The 26,431-nt window shown below is 44.8% G+C and overlaps 3 protein-coding genes across 5 annotated transcripts in view; all 3 read left to right on the plus strand.

Annotated features, from left to right (window-relative positions):
- The first annotated feature begins 10,547 nt into the window (after positions 1–10,547).
- Positions 10,548–20,702, plus strand: ATP6V1G1 (ATPase H+ transporting V1 subunit G1). Its single transcript, XM_081065351.1, has 3 exons — positions 10,548–10,761; positions 15,091–15,191; positions 17,771–20,702. The coding sequence occupies exons 1-3, from the start codon at positions 10,680–10,682 to the stop codon at positions 17,942–17,944; spliced, it is 357 nt and encodes a 118-aa protein (XP_080921477.1). The 5' UTR covers positions 10,548–10,679; the 3' UTR covers positions 17,945–20,702.
- Positions 10,679–26,431, plus strand: part of TMEM268 (transmembrane protein 268) — a 40,721-nt gene continuing 24,968 nt past the window's right edge. Inside the window, exon 1 of one of the 3 annotated variants that reach the window (XM_081065347.1) lies at positions 10,679–10,761. The gene's annotated coding sequence lies outside the window, so the exon portion shown is untranslated. Of the gene's footprint in view, positions 10,762–25,857; positions 25,962–26,080; positions 26,336–26,431 lie in introns of those variants that run through there. The other 2 variants (XM_081065349.1, XM_081065348.1) reach the window with 2 other exon arrangements.
- Positions 11,440–14,291, plus strand: LOC308504535 (single-stranded DNA-binding protein, mitochondrial-like). Its single transcript, XM_081065350.1, has one exon. It carries the CDS (start codon positions 13,363–13,365, stop codon positions 13,807–13,809), a length of 447 nt encoding a protein of 148 aa, XP_080921476.1. The 5' UTR covers positions 11,440–13,362; the 3' UTR covers positions 13,810–14,291.

Here is a 26,431-nt window from a genome sequence, read left to right on the forward strand (position 1 = left end):
ATGGCACCCTGGGCTCTGAAGGTACAGGGACACATGGATCCTCTGCACCTTCAGAGTAGTCAGAGTGGAGCCAGGGACAGTCACAGCTCCTGGCCAATGGCCTTGGGACATGAAGGTTCAATAAATACCACTTTTTCTCTGAGGTGTGGAAGTACTGCGTTAGATTATTAGTAGAGCCTCATTTTGCTATGTGAGATACAATCCTGTTCATTCAATTAACTCACTCCAATTCCAAGTGCAATTAAAACTCTTTTCCTCCTCTTTGGTGTGCAGTTAAGAGAGGCACACAGTGCTGTGGACTTGGCAAGCAGAGCAGGGCTGGATTTGAGCTCTGCTCCCCACCCCCACTGGGTACCTCTGTGCAGGACACAAAACCCCCACGGCCCTGGGGAGCACAACACCTAGGAAAACGCGCCACAGAGAATGCAGCAAAACCAGTGTCCTTGGACTTGTGTGTCATCGCCCCATTGCCGGCACAATCAGTTCTGCTCTGACATGACATATGTGCTCCTGAAAATCACTGTGCTGTATAAAACTGCAATTAAAAACCACAGGGCTTTTGAGAAAAATGGGCTTAGGACATGACACTCAAACACTCTGTCAGTGACACAGTGAAAAAAAAAACACCTAAAGATAGGAACCTAGTAAATATGGTAGCACAGTCTTTCACGGTTAACAAATACATAAATATCACAACAAATATGTCACCTTACCTTGAGAAAAGACCTGAAGTTTGCTTGTGGAAGTGGGGGGAAGGGTGACAGCTTATGAGTTATGGTAACGTGATGGGAGGGGGGTTATCTGAGATCAGAGAGACAGCTGTAACCCCAGATGGGGGTAGATGCGGCTCATAACACAAGTGGAGAGCTAAGGGCTGATGAAGTGAGAAGTGCACGCAGGTGTGCGTTTTGCATATTCCTACTGATAATGTTGAGTTTAACTGGAGTCCTGTGATCCTGGAAAGCAGTGATGATTAAAGAAATCTCCTCACCTTTTTGTGTTCCAGCAACAGCTTACTTCCCATGTGACTTAAATAAGACTCATGACGACCTCCTTGTTAACATACGACAAGGCCAGACACAGACCTTCCAAATTCCCATTCTTTGCCTTATACGTGAGCAGCTGAATTGTTTTGTCCCACTGATCAATCGGAACAAAATTCTTGTCAACGAAACTTTGGTTTAAAATTCTCTCCTTCATCCAGGCATCCCAGCGTTGGCACAGCCTGAACCTGAACCAGCGTACAGATACAGCCTCTCCTTAGGGCCTCCTGAGAGCTGGCTGACATGCTCTGAGGCACTCTGATCACACCAACCTTTGATCATTCTTCCCACACCTGGTTCTTTCTGGCCTTGATTACTTTCTCTCCAGAAAAGTAAAATCCATTTGCCTAACACTTGAAAGCCTTGCAGATCTCATGAAGTATGCTTTCTCCCCATTGCAATTGCCCCTATCCTGTCCCCTTACCCCCACCCCCACAGTAAACCTTTCAAAGAAAGTGTCTCCTTGGCTAGGTCCAGATTTGTTTTTTATTTAGTACTATGCAGTCAGTTCAGATGAGTGCAGTTTACTGCTTCTACCTAGTGTTTCTCGTGGATGAAATAAAAATTTGCATTATGCCCAAAATGTTCTCCAATATATCACGGACAGTGGAACACGTCTCATTTTCAAAACAAGTGTTAAAGCATACCTTAGTGTAGATGTCTGGCCCAACGGTGGACACAGCTTATTCACATGCCAGGGTTCCAGTCACATAACAGTTCTTTTAAACTTATGGAAAGAAAGATGCCCAGCTAGTATTTTGATAACACATTGGATTCTTTGCAAAAATCCATGATATTTTGATCGTCTCTCATCCTTATCTGTATCTTCAAGTAAAGCCTCTTTCACAAGCCTTCTTCCTAGAATTGACCTCACCTTCATAAAAATGATAGAATTTTAAGGTGTGAAGAGATTTAAAAATCACTTAGTCCAATGCCTTCATTTTACAAAAAAGGAAAATGATGGTGTTGATGGTGAGCTCCTCAGGACAGGTCCTGGGTCAGATTCATATCTGAGACCCTCATGCTTAGCCCAGGACCTGGTATGATCAGGTATTCAGGAGGAATTGCAAATCCAAAGGCAAGGTGGAGTAAAAGGCAGCGAGGCAGGCAGCTTGCTTGGTGGTCTCTTAAATTACACCAGCTGGCTATAGGCTACTCTTCCTGCCAAAGCCAACCAACAATTTTTCTCATTCTCAGCCTCTAGATGGTCCTCAAACTGCCAAAAATATAGAGGCATCTTCGGGCTCAGCGAGGACTGAATTGTACCTTTTCTATTTTTCCAATTTGATTGTTTTCAACCCAGTAGATGATATGGGTTATAAATGGTCAGACTACATACTCTGAAATGTGACTCCTCCGGGAATTTTTAATCTATGCGAAACACAGACAAGCCCAGCAGGGGAAAGTGAAACTATCTCAGCCTTGTTAGAGAAAATGTATGAACTTGCCTAGGGTCGCTATGGTGACCAAAAGACAGGAACTATTTGCAGACCCCAGGACCTATAGAAGATCTCAGGTAAGACCTACATTTATGGACAACAATCTATTTCCCAGGTTGCTTGGCACACATTTCTTTAATCCTAACAAATACCTGTGAGATGGTTGGTATTATCCCATTTAGAACCGAGGTGCAGAGGCGCTACGCCATTTGCTGAAGACCACCTAGAATTGATCTGAACTCGTCTGACCCTGAAGGCTCTATACGAAGGGCTTTTCAAGATTGTGAGGATCATCGCTTCGGCTGACTCAGCGGGTGGAAGTTGTTATAAAAATGCACAGAGATACGCACTTGCCCCGGGACCACATCAGTGGGGGTGGCAGAGCCTCCACCAGCCTCCCTCAGGAGGCCCCGGGCCAGCATTCCCAGGATCCAGCTCATCTGTTGCTGTTTTCTTTTTCCTACTTTAGTTTCTTCCTTCTCTGCTCCTGAGAAAAAGAATCCGGTTGCTTTGCTTCATTATAATCATGTACAGATTCGTGTTCTGGTCAGCCGTGGGGGGCTGTCTTGGATCAAGGTTCATCCTTGTCTAATCAATTGGGCCTGGTGATTAGTGTGGGTTCTCCGGGAAGCAGACCCTGGAGCAAGGATTCGAGTGCCAGTTTTTATTTGGGAGGTGCAGGGAAGACTGGTAGGGGAGTGCAGAAGTGACCCAACCAAGGGGAGGTGGATTATTAAGCCAGCTGCCACAAGGAGAGTAGAGTTAAACCTCTGGGGAAAACCCAGCACGAAACATATACCTCAGAATGATCCCGCCCAAAGGTCAAAAGAAAAGAGGTATTTATATACCAACTCCCTAGTGTTACTGGTTGAAGGCTGCTCCCTGGGGATGTTAATTCTCAGTCACTTTCAGTGCCTGGGAAGAGTCACCTTTCTCATTCTGAGAGATGCAGATACTGGCAGTTGGAAATGGGCTGGAACCCACTAAAAGGTCACAAGGAATTGGGTGGGGTAATGACAGCTTCGGCTACACTACGGTTAAAGGGTCACATGAACAAAAGCATGATGACCTGTGCGAGAGGATCTGCCCCTGGCCACTTGGCTCATAAATGAGCTTGAGAGAGTGGCAGACACTGAGTGTGATCTAGATTCTTCTTGTAGACAATGACCTCTCACTCCTTCCAGAGACCAAACTGTTTTTCTAATATAGTCCATAATAACAACAGGCTAACATTTCATGTATTATCTCATTGACCCCTCCTAACATCCCTGTATGGAGGGCACTGTTATTTTCACTTCAGAGAAGAGAAAACAGAGGCTAAGATAACAGAGATCTTATATACCCAGAGATACCTATCTGGGGATATCTTTTTCAAAAGGTTGTTGTAAGTGCTCAGTGAAAGCTGTGATGACAATTTATTTAAGAAATTAATAGTATATTGCTTCTGGCAGATTTATTTATCCCACAATCTAGTGCCTCACAAAGTGCTTTGCACATAGAAGATGCTCAATGAATGGTGTGTGCAACTGGGTTGATTCCATCCTTGCTGCATTACATGTGCCAAGTTCGTAGTTTGCAAACCAACAAGTTCTGGCTTCGAATGTGTTTATCTGAACGATGTCGCCAAAGACAAGATGAATGGGGAATTAAAGAGATTATTTTGTTTAGGCTATTGCAACAAGGCGAGCCAACCAGATGTGAAGATCAAAGTGTCTGAGGGGGGTGGCTTTTCCTTAGACTTTTGTAGGGAGGAGAAGACAAGTTACAGGTGGGGTGATACAGAGTTAGAATTATTTTGCAATCAGAGGAAGTCTCAGCCAGCTGAACAGGAAGTGTTTCTCTTTGTGTCTGGCTAGTTTCAGGGGTACAAACAATTCTAATCTTAATCACTCATGAGACAAAGAATGGAAAGTGGAGGTTCATCTGTGTTTGGTCTTGTTACAGACAAACCAGGAATTTGTCATCTGCAAATTTGTGGGAGTCATGACAATGGGGTGAGGAGGATGGATGAAAAAGGTGAAAGGGATTAAAAAGTACAAATTGCCAGTTATAAAAACAGTCATGGGGATGTAAAGTACAGCACAGGGAATATAGACAATAATATTGCAATAACAATGTATGGTGCCAGGTGGGTTTAGACTTATTGGGGTGATAACTTCATAAGGAATATAAAGGTCTAATCACTATGTTGTACACCTGAAATCTAATACAATGTCCTATGTCAACTATAAGTGAAACATAAATTTAAAAAAAATCCATGGCGTTCCCTCAACCACCAGAAATTTATCAGCCAGTTTCAGGCTACTCCCCATTCCCCTCTCTGCCCAACTCCTGGCAACTACCATTCTACTTTCTGTCTCTGTAACTTTTACTACACTAAGTCTAAGTACCTCATATAGGTGGAATGAAATAGTGTTTGTCTTTTCGTACCGACTCTTTTCACTTGGTAATGTCCTCAAGGTTCATCCATGTTGTAGCATGTGTCATAATTTCATTCCTTCGTAAGGCTAAATATTCCATTACATGGTTTGTTTCTCCATTCATGGACCCTGGGTTGCTTCCATCCTTTGGTTATTGTGAATAGTGTTGCTATGAACATGATGGTACAAATATTTCTTCAAGACCCTGCTTTTAATTTGGGGGGGATATATATCCAGAAATGGAATTGCTGGATCATATGATAATTTTATTTTTAATTTTTTTTTTAGAAACTGCCATTCTGTTTTCCACAATGGCTGCCTCATTTTATGTTCCCACCAACAATGCACAAGGGTTCCAGTATCTCCTCCTTTTCACCAACACTCAATAGTTATTTTCTGTTTTTTTTTTAAATAGTAGCCATCCTAATGGGTATGAAATGATGAAATTAATTTTAATAAGACATTTTATTTAGCCCAGTATATCTACAATATTATCAAGTGTACTTGTAATCAATAAAAAATTATTAATGAGATGTTTTACTTTTGGGGGGTACAAAGTCTTTGAGATCTGCTATGTATTTTATACTTAGCACATTTCAATTAGGACTAGCCACATTTTAACTTCTCAATAGCCACCTGTGGCCAGTGCTTCCATGTTAGACAGGCCAACTGTAGAGGCGTTTACTCAGTTTAATATTATGTATTCATTGGTGGGTATTTCTGTTTGGCTGTCTTCCCCATTCATGCCAAACTCCAGGAGGACAACCAGTGTCACATAACAGTAGCTGGTTGAAGGTTGGCATATATCAGGAACTCAGTACACATTTTTAAATGAATAAATGAATTAATGAAAAGGATTACTGTTAATCTCTTTACTCGTAACTTTGTTCCGACTCATTTGTAGTTAATTTCTAGGAATAATTTATAATGCTTTGTTTCCATCAGCTTTCCAAACATGCTCCTTAGTCCCTGAGAAAGCAGAGAAATAAATGTTACTAACCCAGGCAGATCCTGGGTCTGTATCTTTGAAGACACTGAAATAGGAAGTAAATGCTATTGTAGGGGAAGAAAAAATATCTTTCCTCTATCCAATTTAGGTTCTTGGCTGGGTCTCTATAACCACAGACAGATTAACAAGAGACAAGCATCCATATTTATGTAAGATAAGTTGTATGTGACGTAGATGCCTTCATAGGAAATTGAAGACCCAGAGAAGTAGTTAAACCTGAGTGTTTTTATGCTAAGTTTGATGAAGAGTGAAAAGTCGTGGGAAAAGGTGATAGGACAAAATGGGTATGAGTTAAGTGGAGTAAACGTGGGGAACTTAGCAAGCCCCATTTGTTTGGATTCATCTGTGAGTTCCTTGGTCTTGGAGATCAGAATGTCCCTTTCCTCTGGGTATTGAGAGGGCACATCTCACATGAGAGTCTTATGATCTGCTTCAGGGGAGGTCAAAGAATCCTTCCTGTACATACCGTCTCAAATTCTTGCAGCTTAAAATATGCAATATGCCAAGATGCCGTATTTTAGGCTGGCGGGTCCTGAACCGCGTCGCTATCACACCAACACACAGCTAACTGGGTTCATCGGAGGATAAACATTACCTCTCTGACACTGGTAAGGTTTCAACATATAATCTTGGTCTTTTCATAATTATTTTCAGTATGAATCAAGGGCCAAGAAGGGTTAACTGTTAATCACCGGCATTCTAATATGGAAAATGCATAAGCAGCGGTCAAGAAGCTGTCACTCAGAAGGCCCCAGGGGGTGGGGTTATGGGTGGGGGTTAGGCATGGAGTTTCCCCAGGAGTTTCTGAGTTTTCCATGAGGCAAGTCAGGCCCTCATCCTGGATTTTGTGGAAGGACTACTACTTGGCCCCAAGGGTCCTTTGAATGAGTTACAAACAGGCGCTTCCTCTGGGCAGAGCAAGTGGAGCATGGGCTGCATTTCAGCAGTCTCACTTTCTTGTGCAGCGAAGAAACACTGCACTGTTTATCCACGTGCAGTGGCCCTGCAAAGTCTCCCTCGGGCAGTCATTTTGTCTGAGGTAAGCTTCCACTAACCAAGTACACTAGGTAATGTATAAAAGCAAAAGGCCCACTCATTATTTTTTGTTGAGAAGCCACTGCCATGTTTCCCTGAAAATAAGACCTAGCCGGACCATCAGCTCTAATGCGTCTTTTGGAGCAAAAATTAATATTATAAGACCCGGTCTTATTTTAACATAATATAAGACCGGGTCTTATATAATATAAGACCAGGTATAATGTAATGTAATGTAATGTAATGTAATATAATATATTTGGTCTTATATAAGACTGGGTCTAATATAATATAATACCAGGTCTTATATTAATTTTTGCTCCAAAAGACTCATTAGAGCTGATGGTCTGGCTAGGTCTTATTTTCGGGGAAACAGGGTATCACAGGGATCCAGGTACTATCTGTGTTATAAGTAGTGGTACAGTCTAAGCCACTTACAGTTGGCCCTTTCTATACATGGGCTCCCCATCCCTGGATTCAACCAACCATGAATTGAAACTACAGAGGGTGCCAAAAAAAAGTATACGCATGTTAAGATAGGAAAAAACTGTATTGAAATTGCAATACTCAATATATACCAATAACAGAAGATGAATACAAGTCACGTTTAACTTCTGCAATTACAAGAGGTTCTCAAAGTGGTTACCATCAGTGTAATTTTAATAGGTTTTTTCCTTTCTTAAAATGTGTATACATTTTTTTGGCACTCTCTGTATTTGAAAAAAAATTACACTGCTGATGAGTACATGTCTGTACTAAACATGTACACATTTTTTCTTGTCATTATTCCCTAAACAATGCAGTATAGCAAGCATTTATATTGTATTAGGTATTATAAGTAACTGAAAGATGATTTAAAGTATGTGGGAGGATGTGTGTAGGTTATATGCAAATACTACACCATTTCATATAAGAGACTTGAACATCCTCAGATTTGGTATCCCTGGGGGGGTCCTGGAACCAATAAGAGGAGGCTGAGGTTCACAGGGGTTAAGTAATTTGCTCAAGGTCACCAGGCAAATAAATGACAGGGCTGGGATTTGAACCCAGGCTGTCTAGTTTCCTAACCCAAGGTAATGAGAGACCCCCACTTTCCTTAGTCTCTGCTGACCTGGGGACTATAAAGATAGCTATTGTTCCTTCTTCTTGAATTCCGGCTTATATGTCAACAGCCCCACCTCAGAATGGGCACATTCTTTTTTCAGCCTAGTTAATCCATTCCCTTTTCAGGGGAATCCACTCTGTGCCCTTCAGATGACTTTGCAAATCTTTGTTCTGGCTATCTGGCTCAAGACTTCAAGCCTTCCCTTGGAGGGCAATTACTTCACCCTCATTTCTTAGTTATTGTGGAACATCTCCCCAGTGTACCCAAGTTCTGACAATAAGCACCCACTCAGACAACTAGAAAAACCAAACCAGTTTGAAAATTTCTGAGAACAAATTGTCTAATATTTCTCTCTTTACACAATAAACTTTTGAAACGCTGTGAGAGAAAAAAAATTCTGGAATTTGTAGATATTTAGATGCTTTGAGAAAGCTGGCTATTAGAGGAACCCTGATGTGAAGGCTTTTGTTAAGTGGAGGACCAGATTTGTAAATCAAACAATAACCCCCTAGCCGGATAAAACAACAGCTTCCATTTTCTGGCACTTACTACAGACTGGAAACTGCGCAAGGGCTTCATATCCATTCTCTCACACTCTCTTTTCATTACAGCTTTATTGTGACATAATTCATATACTGTACCATTCACCCTTTTGAAGCACACAATTTGGTGTTTTAAGTATATATATTATGGGTGTGCAACGATCTCCACTATCTGATTCCAGAACAGTTCCATGATCCCTAAAAGAAACCCCATACCAGTTAGCAGTCACTCCTCATTCCCTCTCCCCGAAGCTCCTGGGTAGCCACTAATCTACTTTCTATCTCTACAGATTTGCCTATTCTGAACATGTCATAAAAATGGAACTGTAAAATAAGCGGTCTTTTGTGCCTGGCTTCCTTCACTTTGCACAATATTACTGAGGTCCATCCATACTGCACCACATATCAGTACCTTATTCCTTTTTACGACTAAATAATATTCTCTTGTGTGGATACGGCATATTTTGTTTGTTCACTTATCAGTTGATGGGCATTTGGGGTGTTGCTACCTCTTGGCATTATCTCTTTTAATTCTCATCCCACCCTTGGAAGTGTGTAGCATTCTCCAGCGATTGACTTAGTCAACTATGTTTTCTTAAACACCAAAAATGACAAATTGTCCCAGGAAATCATTGACTGAATTTAAAAATCCCAGAGACCAGACAAGTGCAAGTTCTTATAGCATTGGGAAAAGACAATTCTGGATTTTAGCCTCCTTCCCAACCCCCGCCCTAAACTCAATCAAATGAAAATGTTGTGAGTCATGAATCCAGCTCCTTGAGTGCGGAGATATTTCTTTGAAGAAAAGTTATGGCATTATTGTATGTTCTCAGTGGTTGGTGGACTCTAAGAGATCATCTGGTCCTTTCCAGGGCCCACAAGATTCCAGCAGCCGGCTATGGTGGGTCAGATGTTCCCTTCTGCAGCCCTGGCTGGATTCAAGTATTCTGACAATTAGCAGGGGTGTGACCTCCCGCCAGTTAGTTAACCTCTCCAAGCTTCAGTTTGCTCACTACAGACTTGGGGTCCTAACACTACTTTGAAGTTGCGGTCAGAAGTCAAGTCAAGAGTTTCAGGACAGGGCCTGTCACATTGTCAATCAACCGCGGGCTTCCCGGCTCCCTGTCCCTGGTAGGGGACGGCTCTGTGCCAAGTTGCCCGATCCAAGCACGCGGGGTCCCTTTCCCCTCCAGACCCCCCCCACCCCCCACACACACACTGTTCTTTCCTGGCTCACTTCCCACTGTCCTGATTTCATGTTTAGTGCCACTGTCTCGGGAGGGCCTTCACGGACACCTCCGCCCCCTGCTGTTTTCTTCAAGCATCATCCTGAGTGTTCCCTTCGTTGTTATCACAGTTTGTACTTTGCTATTTTGGTCCACGTTTTTCGGCGTGTTTTCTTTTCTTGTTTATGAACCTTGTCTTGCTCCCTGCTGGGCCCTGCGTACCGACAGTGGTTTAGGAGCATCGCGGGCTTTCAGCAAATGTTTAGGGAGCAGCCCACTCTTGTCCTGAACTGGGGTTCGGAAAGGGAGTGTGGTCCCCCAAATCACACAGCGGATGAGTGGCCGACTTGAGCTCAGGTCTCCCCATGCCCAACCCCTACTCCATACCCGGCGCCGGGCAAACATGTTCTTCATCTGTCCCCTAATATGAGTCCCATGGAAAGTTCCAGAAAGGGGGAAAACAAAGGAGTGTGCGGGATAGGGGAACGTGATCGGCCTTGACCCCTCCTCTTTGGACCTTAAGGTGGGCATACTGTAAAGTGAGGAATTATGGCGATAATGACGTGGCAGGGCAGCCACAAGAATCGAACCCGCGGAGGGAGAGGCGCCACTAAAACCAGCCGGCGCCGGGAGACCGAAAGGCAAGGCAGACACACCCCGCGCAGGCGCCGTCGAGGCGCTCCGCCCGCCCCGCCCCCTTGCTCGCAGGCCGCCAAACGCAGTCAGCTGACACCGCGCGGCGCAGGTCACGTGGCAGCGGCTGTGGCGCAGGCGCGGATCGTGGGCGGCTGGGTCAGCTGACCCACGGAGCCGTCGGGCGGATTTAGGCCGCTCGCCTCGGCTTCGGAGTCGTCGCCGCCATGGCCAGTCAGTCGCAGGGCATTCAGCAGCTGCTGCAGGCCGAGAAGCGGGCCGCCGAGAAGGTGTCGGAGGCCCGCAAGCGTGAGTCTCGGGGTGGGGCGGCCAGGGATGGCGCGAGTCCGGGGAACGCGGGCGGTCGTGGGCGGACGAGGCCCGAAACGGCGCGGGGAGGGTGGGGCACAGTCGCGGAAGCTGGCGCACCCATTGGCAGCTCGATGGGTGGCAGCCTTTGGAAAGCCTGTAGGGCGATGGGAAGTTGTGCTGGGGGAGGGGAGACCGGGCGTGGAGACGACGATGGGGGGTGTCCTTGGCGCCGGGCGGCGTGGGAGTGGGCTGTGCACGGGGCACGTTGTGTCCCCCCCCACTGCTTCCTCGGGGTGCCCCGTCCCGGCGGAGGGAGCCGCCGCCTGCGCCGTGGCCCGGTCGGGGAACACGGGCGGCCGTGGCCCCGTCGCCCCCCCTCGCTGGCGCTCGGGCAGTCGTTAGGTTGGTGTGTCTGTCCCCGTCCGCCCCCCCTGCGCCTTCTTCCAAGGTGCCGGCTTCTCCGAGGCTCCCGGAGGAGCCCGCTTTCCTGAACGTTTTGTTTCAATGCGCCCGGGCCGTGCCCAGCGGGATGCGCGCTGTACCCGTGGTCCCCTCCGCCGTGGTGGTCAGGCCCCCAGGGGGGAGCAGGTGCCGGCCAGGGGAGCGGCGGGTGGCGGGGGGCTGCAAGTGAGAAGCCACGTGGCCCAAGAATGGAACACGTGGGTCCAGACCGGCGCGAGGCACAAGTTCCCTCCTCCCAGCTGCCCCTTCTCCCCTGCGGGGTTCGTCACCCCGCTGACAGGCCACCATCACCTTCACGGCCACCTTCGCGGCCAGCACACGTTTGGGGCCTGCAGCACAAAGTCCACATCCTTCCTTCGGTGGCGGGAGGCACTTTGCGATCTGTCCGTTGCTTTCTTCCCTAATCTCCAAGGTACGCTCCTCCGGACCGGTGAACTCCTGGGATTCCTCAAAGGGACCTTAGTTGATGTCCCTGCGAGCCTTTGCCCAGCTCTTTCCTCTCACCAGAAAAGCCTTTTCTCAGTTTCCTCTCTCTGTTCTCTACCCGTCAGTCCTCCTTCAGATCTCGAAATGGAGGCAGCCGTTCTTGCAAGAAGCCTCCCTGACTTGACCTTCTCCCCTCACACTAGGTTGAGTCCTTCCCAGGTGCTTATTTCTGTCGTCGCAGTGCAATCACCTGTGTCTTCCTCTCGCTCAGTCACTTGACTAAGCTCCCGGACAGTAGGCATTGTGTCTAATTTATGTATTCAGTTCCTTATCTAGTGACATAGATGTTTCTATTTCCCTATTTTACAGGTGGGAAAAACGAGGCTCAGAGAGAAGTTTGACTCTAGCCTGGGAAGCAGCATGGCTGGGGCTTGGAGGTCTCCTTTCTTGTGCAAGGGTGAAATACCAAGAAATATTAATCTTGGTAACTCCTTGGTGTTTCTCCTAGTGTAGGACTTACACTCTGAATCCATACCCAAGTAAAGGGCTTTTGTTACTCACAAAACCCGCTTAGGGGTAGGTTAGTATCACACAACCTACTAAGTGATAACTCACTTAGGGGTGTGCGATACTCTATATTTCATAGAAAAAGCTTTCTTTGAGGGAGTTGGGGATTGGAACCAAGCCTTTTATTCCTGTTGTGGTGACTGGAAAGTTTTGTGTTCTTCATAGAATATTCTGACTATGCCCTTGATACAGTGTTTCCAGAATGACTTCTCAGAGTTTGTTCTGTAGTGGTTCATCAGTAACGGAAGCAGTATCTGTTGGAAAGCATGTGAGAATATTTGGGGGAAGTGCGGCAACAAATACTTAGAATTTGGTAAGAATAATTCTGAGTGCCTTAGAGAAATGGGTTATGTTTTACACCTTTATCCCATTAAGCCTGGTGCAGGGGCTTGTACATCTGAATAGCTATTACACATTTACTGAATGAATTTGTTTTAATGGAGTTTATGGCTAATACACATCTCAGAATTTGCAATAACTAGAAACAGAAGTGTTGAGAAAGGCGGCAATTTGAAAAAATTATTGCCTTTCTTGATCTGTAATTATAGTTGACTTGCCCTGTTAGGAATTGGAAGAAGCAATACATGATGTGGTTAAAATGGTCCAACCCAAATTTTTCATGAAATCATTGCTTTGGACCATAATATTTTTAAAAAATTTATGACATGGTTTATTTCACTGGAGTGAAACAAAACTTTGGCTCCCATAACGTAAGGCCCATGAAAAACAGGGTTGAGAAGAAATATGATGTCCTGTACAGGTATTTAGTTTTGGTTTTCAGAGAAGGCTATTCAAAACTGAACTTTGAAGATGTTTGCTGACAGAATGTATTAGGTTGGTTGGTGCTAAAGTAATTGTGGTTTTTGCAATTTTTTTTAACCTTTTAAACTGCAATTACTTTTGCACCAACCTAATATTATCACAAGTGATTAATTCAGGGAGCCGTGGGAGTTGGGAGTGATCAGGAGAGCAATATTGTGAAATTATATGAAGCTACTGCACAGTGTTCAGGCCATAAATATTATTTGTAGATTGTTGGTGGGGAAAAGATTTTTGGCTTTAAAACATAACTTTGAAGGCTGTCCGGCTGGAACGTCAGGAAAAGACTGAAGATTAAATTGCAGGAAAAGAAAAATAGAAGCCATGTTTCGAAAACCTGTATTCCAGGTGCTCCATCAGTTTGTAAGACATGAGTCTGAAGTAGCTAGCAGCTCGGTTCTCGAAAGAGCCCTGAATCGTGTGCAGTTACTTGGGCGAGTGGGTCAGGACCCTGTCATGAGACAGGTGGAAGGGAAAAACCCAGTCACAATGTTTTCTCTAGCAACAAATGAGATGTGGAAATCCGGAGACAATGAAGCATACCAGATGGGTGATGTCAGTCAAAAGACAACATGGCACAGAATTTCAGTATTCCGACCAGGCCTCAGAGATGTAGCATATCAGTATGTGAAAAAGGGGTCTCGAATTTATGTGGAAGGAAAAGTAGACTATGGTGAATACACGGATAAAAATAATGTGAGGCGACAAGCAACAACAATCATAGCTGGTAACATTATATTTTTGAGTGACCAGACAAAAGAGAAGGCATAGAATGGACGATTCGTCTTTGGACAGTGTTTGGTACAGTCTCATTTCCAAATCATGTATAGTCTTTATAGTTTCTAAGGACAAGAATTAAAATATTGTTTTATATAAAAATAAAAAACATTGACTATAGCTGATGAGGGTAGCATGTAGTGCATTGGGGTACAGGTTGATTCCAGTGGACAACAGTAGGCTCTAAATAATACTGAAGTACATACAAACTTGCAGAAATAGTCCTTGGGGTGCTTAGAGAGCATCTGTTGATTGTGTCAGACTTGCCTCATGGAGTGGATGTCATGGGGTCATCACAGGTCTAAGATCCTTTGTTAATCTTAGGAGGTGGAAGGTTAAATTGAATTTCCTTTATCTACATGGGTTGAATGGGATTTGGGCAGTGATATATGGTGATAGATAATAAAGCTTACTTTTAAATGCAAGATTTTTTTGTTCTGAATTAAATAAATGCTTTGATTGATTGTCTAGAATCCCTCCTCTCCCCTCCTTTTTTTTTTTAATGTTTGGGTATCTGAGAAGTTTGATTGGTGGGCAGGGAATCAAAGTAAAGAGTATCTGTTTGGTTGGTCTTGTGGTCTTGTTTTTATGCAGGTTCCGATAGAACCTAAAGAAGTTTTCCAGTTGTATGTTAAACTAGTCTTTTCTAGAAACCAGACCACCTGTGTCTGTCTCATCGCCCCTTAGATGCTTGTGCAGTCTTACTGTCCAGTGCTCTGCATTTAGGATTCCTTCCCAGCACCACTTTCATTACTTAGTTCCTTATGCACAGGCATGGCCTTTAGTTTCCAATATTACATCATCTGTTTCATTAGTTAGAGTTTATGTTGAGGTCCCTTGGGACCTTATTAGTGTCTGCTAAGCTAAGCAGAGCTCCAATTGCAATCAGCAGCATACTTAGGTGTTTACTTCTTGGGAAGAGGAAGAGTTCCTTAGATGGTTAATGTCACCCATATGATGTTGGTTCTTAGTTAAGATTGGGAGAGTAGTCTCATACTTTCCAGTTTATTTTTCTGTTATTTTTACAGTCTAAAGATTTGGAAGGTAGACCTTTTTATCTGTTCACTTTCTATTAAGAGTTAAATACAGCCTGTAGGCAGCAAGAACTTACACTCTTAGGTAGCTCTGAATTCCGTCTTGCCAGTGCATGTCTCTTGGGACTTTATCTTAAAACATTTTTCTTTTTTTATGTTAGACTTTACCATCGTAGTCTCTGCTTCCTCTTCTACTTGATTTTTAAGCACTTCCTGATGTATCTCTTTCCTTTGAAAACAGGAAAGAACCGGAGGCTGAAGCAGGCCAAAGAAGAGGCTCAGGCTGAAATTGAACAGTACCGCCTGCAGAGGGAGAAGGAGTTCAAGGCCAAGGAAGCCGCGGTGGGCCCCCTTTTGTTTTCACTGCTGCTTTAGTTCCTGAGTGTTCCCTCTTCTTCCGGTCCTTCCAGTCTCAAAATGTCCAGCAGAGCTTGGCAATTTTCATTCTCGTCAAATTTTGAAATTTTGGTTATTGTGTATTTTATTTTATTGCATGCTCAGGTTGACTGTCAGGGTGATCAGTTTTTAACTAACATTGAATCCTAGTCTTCACTTATTCAATCATTTAACAAGTCTCTGTTGAATAGTTAACATGTGCCAGGTCCCTTACCAGGTGTTTGGGGTTGAGCTATAAAGAGAAATAGACATGGTCTTTGCCCTCATCCTGGTGTTTAGCGTACAGCCTGGTGGTCAGGGAGACTCCGAAGTGAAATGCAAGTCATGCAAACCTGCAGCTGTGAAAAGTGCAGTGGCAGCCATACACATATGTCACATGGAGCCCCACTTTAGTATAGTGGAGATGAAGACACTTACCAATATAGTATAGGCTCAAGATGCGTAAGATGCAGACAATAATAGTGCAAAAACAGATCACAGAGAGTACATAGGAAGCAAGGAACATTCTGGAAAGGGGAAGGGATGAGGAGGGCTTCACAGAGAAAAGAAACTCTCAGGACTTTTGGATACAGATAACAGAAAACAGTTCAAACTGGTTTAAGCAAAGTGGAGTTAATTAAAAATCCAGATGAAAGGCTAACTTTATTTTGATCCAGAAGTTTAAATAATGATCTTAGGGTTCTTATTTTCATCTTGCTACTCTGCCTTTGGCTTTGTGGGCTTCATTCTCAAGTTCTACATTGTGGCCTCTGCTAGTTCCTGGCACACAGCGTCCCAGGTCCAAGTCCAGTGATTAAGGCACATGCCTCTCAGCAGTAAGTAGCAATAGTTTTGTTCATCATTGTTCATCTTAGCACTGGTCAGTGGCAGCGTTCTTAAACTTAGTGTTTCGCTAACTCTTAAACTGGGCCAGCTGCTGTAAATTGTCAGACTGCCCACAGAACAGTGTAGAAATACTCTTGTCAGGGCAGCCATCTCATCTTACTTTTACGTCTCTGCCGCATTTGCTTATAGAGACTGTATTAGTGTTCCATTGTAGGCATAAGGTCTGAGTTTTTCTAGTAGGTTCCATTGTAACCTCTTCAGTAGTGAGACAACTTACTGGGGTTTGGCAATTTATATTCATAGACTAGAGTTAATGTGGGTTTTTTCCCCCCGAATAGGGTTTACGGACTTTTAAAAATATGAATTAGCAACTGAACTAACCATGATGAAGTGCCCCTGGGTGTTCCTGTAATATGAACAGTCATATATAGGATGAAGAGCCCTAAGTTTGAATCTTCACATGTTCACCTTTACCTCTTTGAGCCTGGTTTCCTCATCTGTGGAAAGGGGAGTTATAGCCTTCTCATCAGTTATGGAGGAATAGGTAACATCTGAGAGAATGCTTTATAAACCGTATTATACAAACATGAAGGGATATAGTTGTTAACATACGTAATGAAGTGAGAACAATATAGGCAATATTGGTAGGCAATATAAAGGGTTAGACACAAAAAAGTTATATCTTGTTATGAACCTGATAGGTTCTAATAGCAGTTGACAAAAAAGCCAGCCATACTGTGAAGACAGTGCAAGGTAAAAGAAACTATCGATCCGTGTATGTTAAATTGTGAATGGAGACTGAAGGGGTGAGACATGCATATAATAAAAACTTCAAGCAATAAAATGGGGCAACAATGAAAAGTAGTTTCCCTCATGCCCAGATCTGCAGGCCTCCTCAGAGACAGTTACTATTGGCAGTTTCGTGTGTGTTCTACTAGAATATTTATATTTGAAAGAACAGATGTTACATATTTATAATATTGGTGAATTCACTGCTGAATGTAAGAGCGAAAACATTAGCTAGTAATGGTGAAACTGTATATTCCTCCTAAATTGTGTCTCCCCTTGTACCCTTGTGCTTATTATTTTTTAAGAGTTTAAAAAAATACAAGAACATATATCCCCATTTTAAAAGCCACAAAAAGAAATAACCACACTGATGTCATTCTGTACCTTGCTTTTTTCCCGTTAAACTGCATATTTTACAGTTCGTTTGGTCTTGCTGTACACACCTTTCTTATCTTTCTTAACGGCCAAAGAGTGTTCTCTGGTGTAGATGCACCACCGTTTGTTTAACCAGCCCTCAGGCTATGGGGCTTTAGTTCATTCCAGTCTTTGGTTAGTGCTACACACTACACTCAAGAGAGATGAGAATATACCACTCTAAAAATACCTAGGACAGTAGAATATCTAGGATCAGAATACACATTAGGATAATTTCCTAGCAGTAGAAATGCTGTGCAATTTACTTCTTGATAAATGTTTTAAGGTTGGCCATCAAAGTGATTGCGTGAGTTTATGCCCCCATTAACTCTGTGGGACTTCCCCCGTGCTTGCTCTGCAGTCGTGAGGCTACAGTGCCCACTGCTGCTGATTGATATTAATTGATGAGCCCAAGTTTCCTCAGAGTTCAAAAGTTGTTCCTGGCTAACCAGAATGTCATCCACTGTTCCCTGTGTGTCATTGCTCCCCGACTCCAGGCTCTGGGATCGCACGGCAGTTGCAGCACTGAAGTGGAGAAGGAAACCCAAGAGAAGATGACCATCCTCCAGAGCTACTTCCGGCAGAACAGGGATGAAGTCCTGGATAACCTCTTGGCCTTTGTCTGCGACATCCGGCCAGAGATCCATGAAAACTACCGCATAAATGGATAGGGGAAGAGGAAAGAAGCACCTATTCCATGGATTGGTGTTTAGATGTCTCCATGGAATATGAAGCTTTAGCAAAGCTTGAGTTATATTCTTGTGAAAGGCATTAAATTATTTCTGTTTATTGTATACTAGGTCCTTCTACTTTTTGGAGAATAGCAAACCTAGCTTCTTTGTATAAACTTAGAGCTTATCCAAAGATTTCATCTTTTTACCTCACGTTTCTTAGAAATTTAAGGGTATATGTTGTCTGTTTTCCTATGCCTTTTAGCTCAAGCAACATATGTATATCAACACTGACTTTTTCTTTCTTAGATGTAGTAAAAAAACAAACTTTTTAAGAAAGAAAGGGATTAAATGTTTTTTCCCTAAAGCTTTCTTGAAGGTCAGGGGCTTTATCTATGAAAAAGTAGTAAATAGTTATTTGTAACGTGTGTAAAGCAGCAGCCAGCCTTAAATAGTCCTTTTTGGCTAAGGGTTAGAACAATGAATACTAGTATAATTGTTTGGGTGGTTTCTAGTAGTTCTTAATCCAAATTACTAGATGATAGGATTCAAAAACTTGTTACTTGTTATTACTTGCTGTACTGATAATCTTTCAAAAGTAAATGATTTTGTCACTCATTTTCCCTCCCTCTGGTTCATCCTTTTTGATAATATAAAGTGTACTTTGACCCAGATGTCTGCAGAATTTCACTTAGGAAATTAAATTAACGTGTATCACACACACATTTGCACACATGCTTAGAAAATACTCATAGTCTGCATCTTAGCAGGAAGGGAATCACTTGTGATTTCACCCAATGGCTGTTTTGAAAAACAGCAAGCAACTAGTAAGTCAGCAGTTTGCCTTTCCTCTAGAGCACCTGTCCTCAGCCTTGGGCAAGTTATGAAGCATATTTCTTTTCTGGCAGGCTAACTGGTATGTGTTAATACTTGCAGGAACGTCACACTAGTCCTGACGTGTTAAATGCCCTGTGACTCTATATTAGCAGAAAGTCCTTGGCTAATTTCTGGTAGGTAGAAACAGTTTAAAGAGAACATTGTGGGCTTTCTTTGCTTGTTCTGAAACAGAACGAGAGAATTAGCTGGACTTTAAAAAAATCTTTTGTATGACTTGGGACTGGTTGATCTCAGGTCACTGCCTGTCTCTAGTTACTGTTCTTTTTTACAGTAGAATTCCTCAGGAGTTTTCTCTGTGAGCGTTTCCGTTTTTCACTGTCAGAGCACTCTGACCCACACTTGCCTCTCCATTGAAAGTGCTTGTCAAGGTCAGCAATGAGGACCAGGTTGAGAGGCCCAGCCCTCTTCCTACCTGACCTTCTGTACTGTGCTGTCTGACGGGGTTGACTCCTTGAACCATTGTCTTGGCTCCTGCCGTAATATGCTGCCTTGCTTCTCAGTCTTTTCCTCCTCCTTTTCCTAAGGGTTTGTTCTTGGACTTCTCCACACTAATTCCCTTGCTGAGACCATCTGCATTTCCTGGCTTTAAATACCAGGTACATTGAAGACTCAAATTTATATCTTCAACTTAGCTCTCCTGAGCCCTGGAGTTCTTAAATTGCTTATCTGATATTTTGATGTGGACATCTAATAAACATGTCCATGTTAGCATGACCCCAAACTACCCAGTTTTGTTAGGGCTTTCCTCTTGGTATCTCTAAGAGTAGCAACTCCAAGTCTCTGCCTACTGCAACTACACGTTTCCCGAACCGGAAATCATGAAGAAGCAACACCTGCATTCACTGCTTTAGACCCAGTATCTTTAGCCTGGTAGCCACCAGTATTTGCGTCTCGGATTCATAGGATGGTGTTTATATGACTGACTCTTGACTTCCAGCCGACCAGCTGGATGTTGCTCAAGTCACAGAAGCAACAGAGGGAAATATTTCAAAAGTGCATTGATAGGTTCAGGTGAGAGGACAAGATAAGATCCAAAAAGTAGAGAGCGTGGTTTCCTGGGAGAGGAACCGAAGTGGTTTGAAGCATGCATTGAATGTAGAGTGGAAAAACACGTGGCTGTGAATGGAAGGAGAGAGCTGCAGTAGCGGCTGATGGAAGAGGTGATTTGAGAGCTGATAATACGTTCAGATGCTGGTGGGAGGGAATAGAGGGAGTGAGACTGAAGAAGGTGTTCTGGGTGGAGTGAGAATCCCTGGGGGGTGTAGAGGCCATGGGATCCAGGGCACAGGTAGTGTAATTCTGTAGTTGTTAATCTTGATTGTACCCAAGGATAAAGGTGGGTGTCAGGCCCCTCCCAGGCCAGTAGGAGTAGGGCCAAGACTAAGATATTTTAAAAACTCCCTTGGGGACAGGCTTCCATTGTAGTCTGGTATGAAAAAATAGCATGGTAGGTTCTGTGAGCACTAAGACAGGTATGTTGTTTTTGATACGGAATGAATTTCAAGATAACATGCAGAACAATGTGATTTGTTCCCACTGAGCACAAAAAAGATGATACAATTGCCTGTACTTTTATATGCATAGTAAATCTGGAGGACAGAAGAAACCTCAGTGATTATCTTAGAAGATAGGGTCTGGGCTGCCACAGGAGGGTTTCTTTTTGTACATTTAATCTACAGGGATGTTTAGCAGTGTCTCTGGCCTTGACCGTCTAGTAGATGCCAGTAGTACCCCTTGAGTTATGACAACCAAAAAATGTCTCCAGACCTTGTCATATGTCCCTGGGGGTCAAAACCACCCCAAGCTGAGAACCACTGTTGTACAGCAACAACAGAATTATTAAAGTTCCACTCATTCCTAGAACATTCCAGGTGCTTTGCAAATGTTTCCTAATTTTCTAAAATTTGCTTTTCGCAATCTAATCATCTTTGATTACAAGTTTACAAGTCCACAATAACAGCGGTAATTGTCCAGTCTGGATAGGATACGCTCTGAAATCTCAGTGGCTGACTACAACAAAGGTTTATTTCTTAGAATGTTCGATACAAGTTGGGTGACTCCAGGGCAGTTCTCTGTGAGTCAGTGATTCAGATTACTTCCACTTTGTGGCTCTACCACTTTAGCATGGTAACCGTGATTGCAGAGGCAGGAGAAGATAAAGTTGGCAAACGTGCAGCAGCAGCTCTTAATGCTTCAGTCCTGCAATGACACAGCATTTGTTTTCAGCCCACTAACCAGCATGGGTCACATGAGCCAACCTAACTGCATGGGAGGCTAAGAAATTGGAGAGCCTGTGGATATTCTGTGAGTGAAAAATACCTGCTACCGTTACTCACAGCTTTCTCTACACCACCTAGTATTTTAAGAACTTTTGCATTTATATTAAAAACTCAACCACTTTTATTTTGCAGTATATGAAGCAGAGAGGTCAAGGAATCAGCCCACAGTTGTGCTGTGGTAGAGTCAAGATTTGGGCTCAGTGTCTGGCGCAGTGTCTATACTTGACCACTGTGCGTATGCTCAGTACTGAGCATATCATACACCTTTTATGTATCTCACCCGTGTGATTTTTTTCATCTCCCGAATCCTAGATTGATGGTTCCAGGCAATTTCATGTCCTGTGAACCCGTTGTCTAGAGAGAGAAGGATGACCCGGATATTGCCCATTATAAGCACAGAAACTCTGACCGTTCCATGTGGTGCCATAGCTCAGACCTAGTCGTGTTCTTGAAAGAAGGCACAAAACTGCTTACAGTAAGCCGGACCCTGTGTGCGACACCTTATACAAGTTCCTAAAGATTTACCACTTCCACTTTCTGAGTGGAAAAATAACCTGATGTTCTCAAAGGTGAAGTAACTTGTCAGAGGCATATGTTGAATCTCTGCATGCTTCTAGTGAGGGAGGACTTTTATGTGCCAGGCACTTGATGTAAACCTTGTTGGGCAGTGTGATCCCACCTCCATGGATGGGAAAGCTGAGGCCCAGAGGCTCATCAAAATGGGTTCTTCCCACCAAATGGCTTTCCTTGACTTCTGAAACCATCATTCTTACAAATGTGCCAAGAAATGTAGAAGGTTAGCTACACAAGGCTAGTGTGAAGGAACTGTTTTGGTGAGTCTTCCATGCCCCTTGTTTTTCACCTTTAAAATTTTTTCTTTCCTTCAGAGAAATCTGGCAGATCTCAGTGTTTTGTCCTGTCAACTGATCTCATCATTTCAGTGGCTCTGAAATGATGGAGAAAGCTTTTTTCTGCACAGGCAGACAGTTCAAGTTTTGCTCTCACACTCCCACCCCTCCCCCTGCAAGTAAGCCAGTCTTCAGAGACAGGAGAGGCACATTCTCCTGCCAGTGGTTGGGGAGAGGAAGCTGCCAGATCATGTCAACATCTGTCTTTTCTGGCTTTTAAAAAATTTCAAATGACACTGACTGGCTTCTGGGTCAAGCATGAATTCCAGGCCATAGCTCACTGTGTTCGGGCGAATGATTGATGGGGATTGGTTGGCTTTGAAAGTCAGGGAGCAGATACCCCCCCTTTTTTTCTACTTGAAAATAAAAAGGGAAGAGCGATAGCATTCTAGAACAGATAACAGCAATTGAAGAAAAGCTTAAGAGAGGAACTAGGCTGATTGTTCTGAGAGCATGATTAAGTTGTCTACTATTGTCTTATGGGGTTTTTAAAGGTAAATCAGAGCCTAGCTCTCTAGTCAAAAGCCTGATTACTACCTTCAATTGTCCTCTCCCAATGAGATGTGAATGATCTCTCTTTGGACCCTGCCCCATTTTATTGCCTTTGTATCTGCCCGTGGCTCTTTCTACACATAGTGTAGAAACAGATGCTTGACATTTCAGGAGGGTTGTTCGCCTCACCGGCAGGAATTTAGAGTATTTCTTCTGGTTTTCACAGTTTCCTGACAAATAGCATGTGACTTGTCTTACTCCTTGCACATTCCTGGAAAGGACAGTTGTGTGTTTACTCCCAGATTCTGACACGTGTATCTCATACTGGGGTACTCACTACATGATGTGACTTCCAGGATTTGAAATCTATTTAATGGAGCCATGAGCAATGGAACATTCTGGGGGACATGCTGTTAGGAAAACATTTTAAGATAGCTCTAATTAGTGGCAGACACTGGATTTAACCCAGGTCTGTCTGACTTCCCAGCCTGAATTGCTATACGATTTAGTTTAATCTGTTCAGGCCATGGCAAATTTCAAGCAGTATGTTTCTAAAGGAGTTAGGAAGACAGTGAATCTATACTTAGCAGACCAGTTCCAAAAAACAAGATCTCATTTTTGATTTTTGCTTTTCACTTACTTATCCAGCGGTTCTGAGGCTCCCCTGTCTCATCAAACTGCCACGCTTGAAGGTTCTGCCAGGTTGGGAAGAATTTCATTCCTTCTTCATCCAGGTTGCCAGATAGTTGGCAGCTGGCCCTCAAACATGAATCTAACCCTTATCAACACAGCAGGACAGATGGTGCAACTGCTGAGTAAGGATGGCTTTGGGGTTTGTGGTTACAGTCATGCATTGCTTAATGACGCGGATATGTTCTGAGAAATTCGTCATCAGGTGATTCTGTCATTGTGCGAGCATCGTAGAATGGACTGACACAAACCTACATGGTATAGCCTACTACATACCTAGGCTCCATTATAATCTTTTGGGACCACTGTCATATATGCAGTCTGACGTTATGGAGTGCATGACTGTATTTGGATTTATGTGTAGTTGAGGCCGTGATGATTTCACTCATAGCTATTTATTCCCTAATTCAGATAAATGTGAAAAAACACTGAGGGCAGAGTGCTGCGGGACAGCTATCAGCATGGGCGGAAACAGCCCTATGCCCCATTTCTCTCTTTTTGGGAAATGGCACACTGAACAATGACCATACCTGTGCTAGGTGTGGTTGTAGGTTAAGCAAGGGTAACTACGAGAACGAGGTACTGGCCTGGGCCCAGGACAGGAAATGGCTCCCAGAAGCGTCCTTTCAGCTGAGACCTAAGAATGTGTCCATCAGGTAATGAGGTGGGGATGGGGTTTGGGGTACCTTCCAGATGGCAAGGCATGGCAACCACTGAGAAGTGAGAGAGGGCATGGGGTGTAGGAGGAACTAAGAGATGGTCTGAATTCTTGGAGCTTAGGGTTTTTAGGGGTTGGGGGACAGTGGGTAAAGATTAGCACAGGGCAGACTGGGTTGGGGAGGGTCTTAGGCCCACCACACAGAGTCTTGTGGATCCATCGAGATGTTGCTACTGAAGTCTGCTTTCCAGCGCTTTACTAGATACCACTCACCTTTTGTTGGATATTATTCACCTTTCTCCACTCTACATGGAGTCCCCACGCCCCCATGCTACAGTGCCAGGCCTTGCCATGTGCTGTAGTTCAGAGGTGAAAAAGGCATGATGCCTTGCTGCCCAAGAAAAGCAGCTCACTTTTATCGCGCGCTTTCTGCTAAGCACATCATCATCACATTTCATTCTTATAATCTTTCAGTTTAGCAGAAATTCTCATCCTTCTCTCATAAATGAGGCAATTGAAGCTCAGAGAGGTGAACCGACCTGTGCAAGTTCACGTGCCAGTAAGCCATGATGCCTGGGCAGCCAGTTCCAAAGGCCCACATCTTCTGTGCCTCCCCAGCAAAAGAGACTGAAATGTTAACATGTAAATCCATGCTGGAGGGATGAGCAGTGAGAATGCAAAGTGAAGACAGCCTGGCAGAAATGCAGTACAATTTCCAGCTTCATGGAGGAGGTAGGCCTTGCTAGAGAGGCAGGATTTGGCTAGATGGTGACCAGGCCATACATATATCTGTCAACGGACGCCTCTCTCAGCAATCAGTAAAGCTCCAACATCCCATGTGTTTTTTGCTTCCATGCCCCCAAATTGTGTTTTGGGAAATGAGGCAAACTAAACAGGTATGTCTTGGATCTGGTGTGTGCTCAGTGCTTGCCCAGTACACTGCCTGGCACTGAGCAGGCACCCAATGTCTATCTTCACTTCCCTGGTGAATGAGGGCTCCTGGCCAGTATCAGCTGCTCAGATGCTCAATCACTGCTCACTGCCCCCAAGCATTCTGCCTCTGCCTCTGGCCAAACGTGCAGCCAACTAAGTCCTGTGGTTTGAGAGGCCTCCAGCAACTTGGCAGTATCTGTTGAAATAAAACATGCATCCCCATTCCGACTCAGTTTTAAGTAGAAATGCAGGCGGTGGCATGTATGCAGAGCTGCGGCTGTGACCAGTCAGTCCAGCAAGGCCTGGGAGCAAGAGTGGGAACCCAGGAGGGACAAAGGAAAGAGAGAGCCTTTTTGCAGTATGTGGAGTTAGTTCTATGAGCCCCTTGAAAAGAAAGGAGGCTGAGTGGGGTGTTCAGGCATGAGGTGAATGCCAAGGAACTTTGTTTAATGAAAAAGTAGGGTGCCCACCAAATAGACTCCCTTTTGTATAAATACACACGTGTGCTCTGTCCATACGTACTCCATGGAAAAATACAAAACAGTAGCGCTTTCCTTGGGAAGGGGCCACTTTTCACTGTAGCCCCCTCTGAAATGCTGAGTGGTGCTGGTAGGGGTGGCAATCAAAATCTAGTGCGTAGCTACTACGTGTCTGGCAGTTGGAATACTTCACACAGAGTGTATCATTCAAGGTTTACACAATCCCACGAAATAGTATAATGATCCATTTTTCTTACAGAAAATTGAGGTACAGAGAAGTTAAATCCTTTACCAAAGATGATCTAAAAAGCGGACCCCCAAACCAATGATCTTAACAATACAGCGCACACAATTTTTCATTTAAGAACAAGTCCCTGGGAAATTTCTGGTCCCCGATACTGGCTCATCCCCCGAGCCCCGTGACTGTGTCAGGCGTGGGCTGGACCTCCGAGGTAAGCCTTTGCTCTTCGGCGGGGCCGACCCAGACTCAGGGAGGGGCGGGGATCTAGGGTTCGGCCCCGCCCCCAACCCCCCCCCCCCCCCGAGCCCTAAAATCGCCGCACGTGGCTGGCAAGGCGCTTCGCGGCGTCCGGGGAGAGAGCCCAGCTGATGAAAGGACGCTCCCAGCGCGGCCTCCAAAGCCTTCGCTCTCGGCCCCGAAGCGCGGCTCCTACGCGTGGGGTGACGGCGCGGGGCCGAGCCGGCCCGGGGGCGGGACCGAGGAGGGTGGCGCGCGGCGCGAGGCAGGCGGGGCGCGCGCGGCGGGGCCGGGGGCCGGGGCGCGGAGGGGCGGCGGCGGCGAGGCCGGGTGAGTGTGCGCGGGCCCGGGCGCGCCCCCGTCTGTGCGCGCGCTCGTGCCGCCGGAGCCGAGACTGCAGCCGCGCGGGCCCGGGGCTGCGCGGCCGCCGGGGCGCTCCTCTCCGGCCTGGGCTGGGCGCCGCGGTCGCGTCCGGCTTCTTCCGGGCGCCTTTGGGCGCCTTTCTCCGCGTGTTGTGCGTGGGGGCTGCTCTCAAGCGGCTTCTGGGAGCCGGTGGCCGGCGGGGGTGACTGCTTGGGTAAAGGAGACCCCCAGGCAGCAGACCCGGGGCCGGACTTGAGGGCAGTGACTGGGGCAGGACACATCTGCCCCAGGCCAAGGCCAGACGGGGTGG

This window comes from Rhinolophus hipposideros, assembly GCF_964194185.1.
Source record: "Rhinolophus hipposideros genome assembly, chromosome: 11".
NCBI classification, from domain to species: domain Eukaryota; kingdom Metazoa; phylum Chordata; class Mammalia; order Chiroptera; family Rhinolophidae; genus Rhinolophus; species Rhinolophus hipposideros.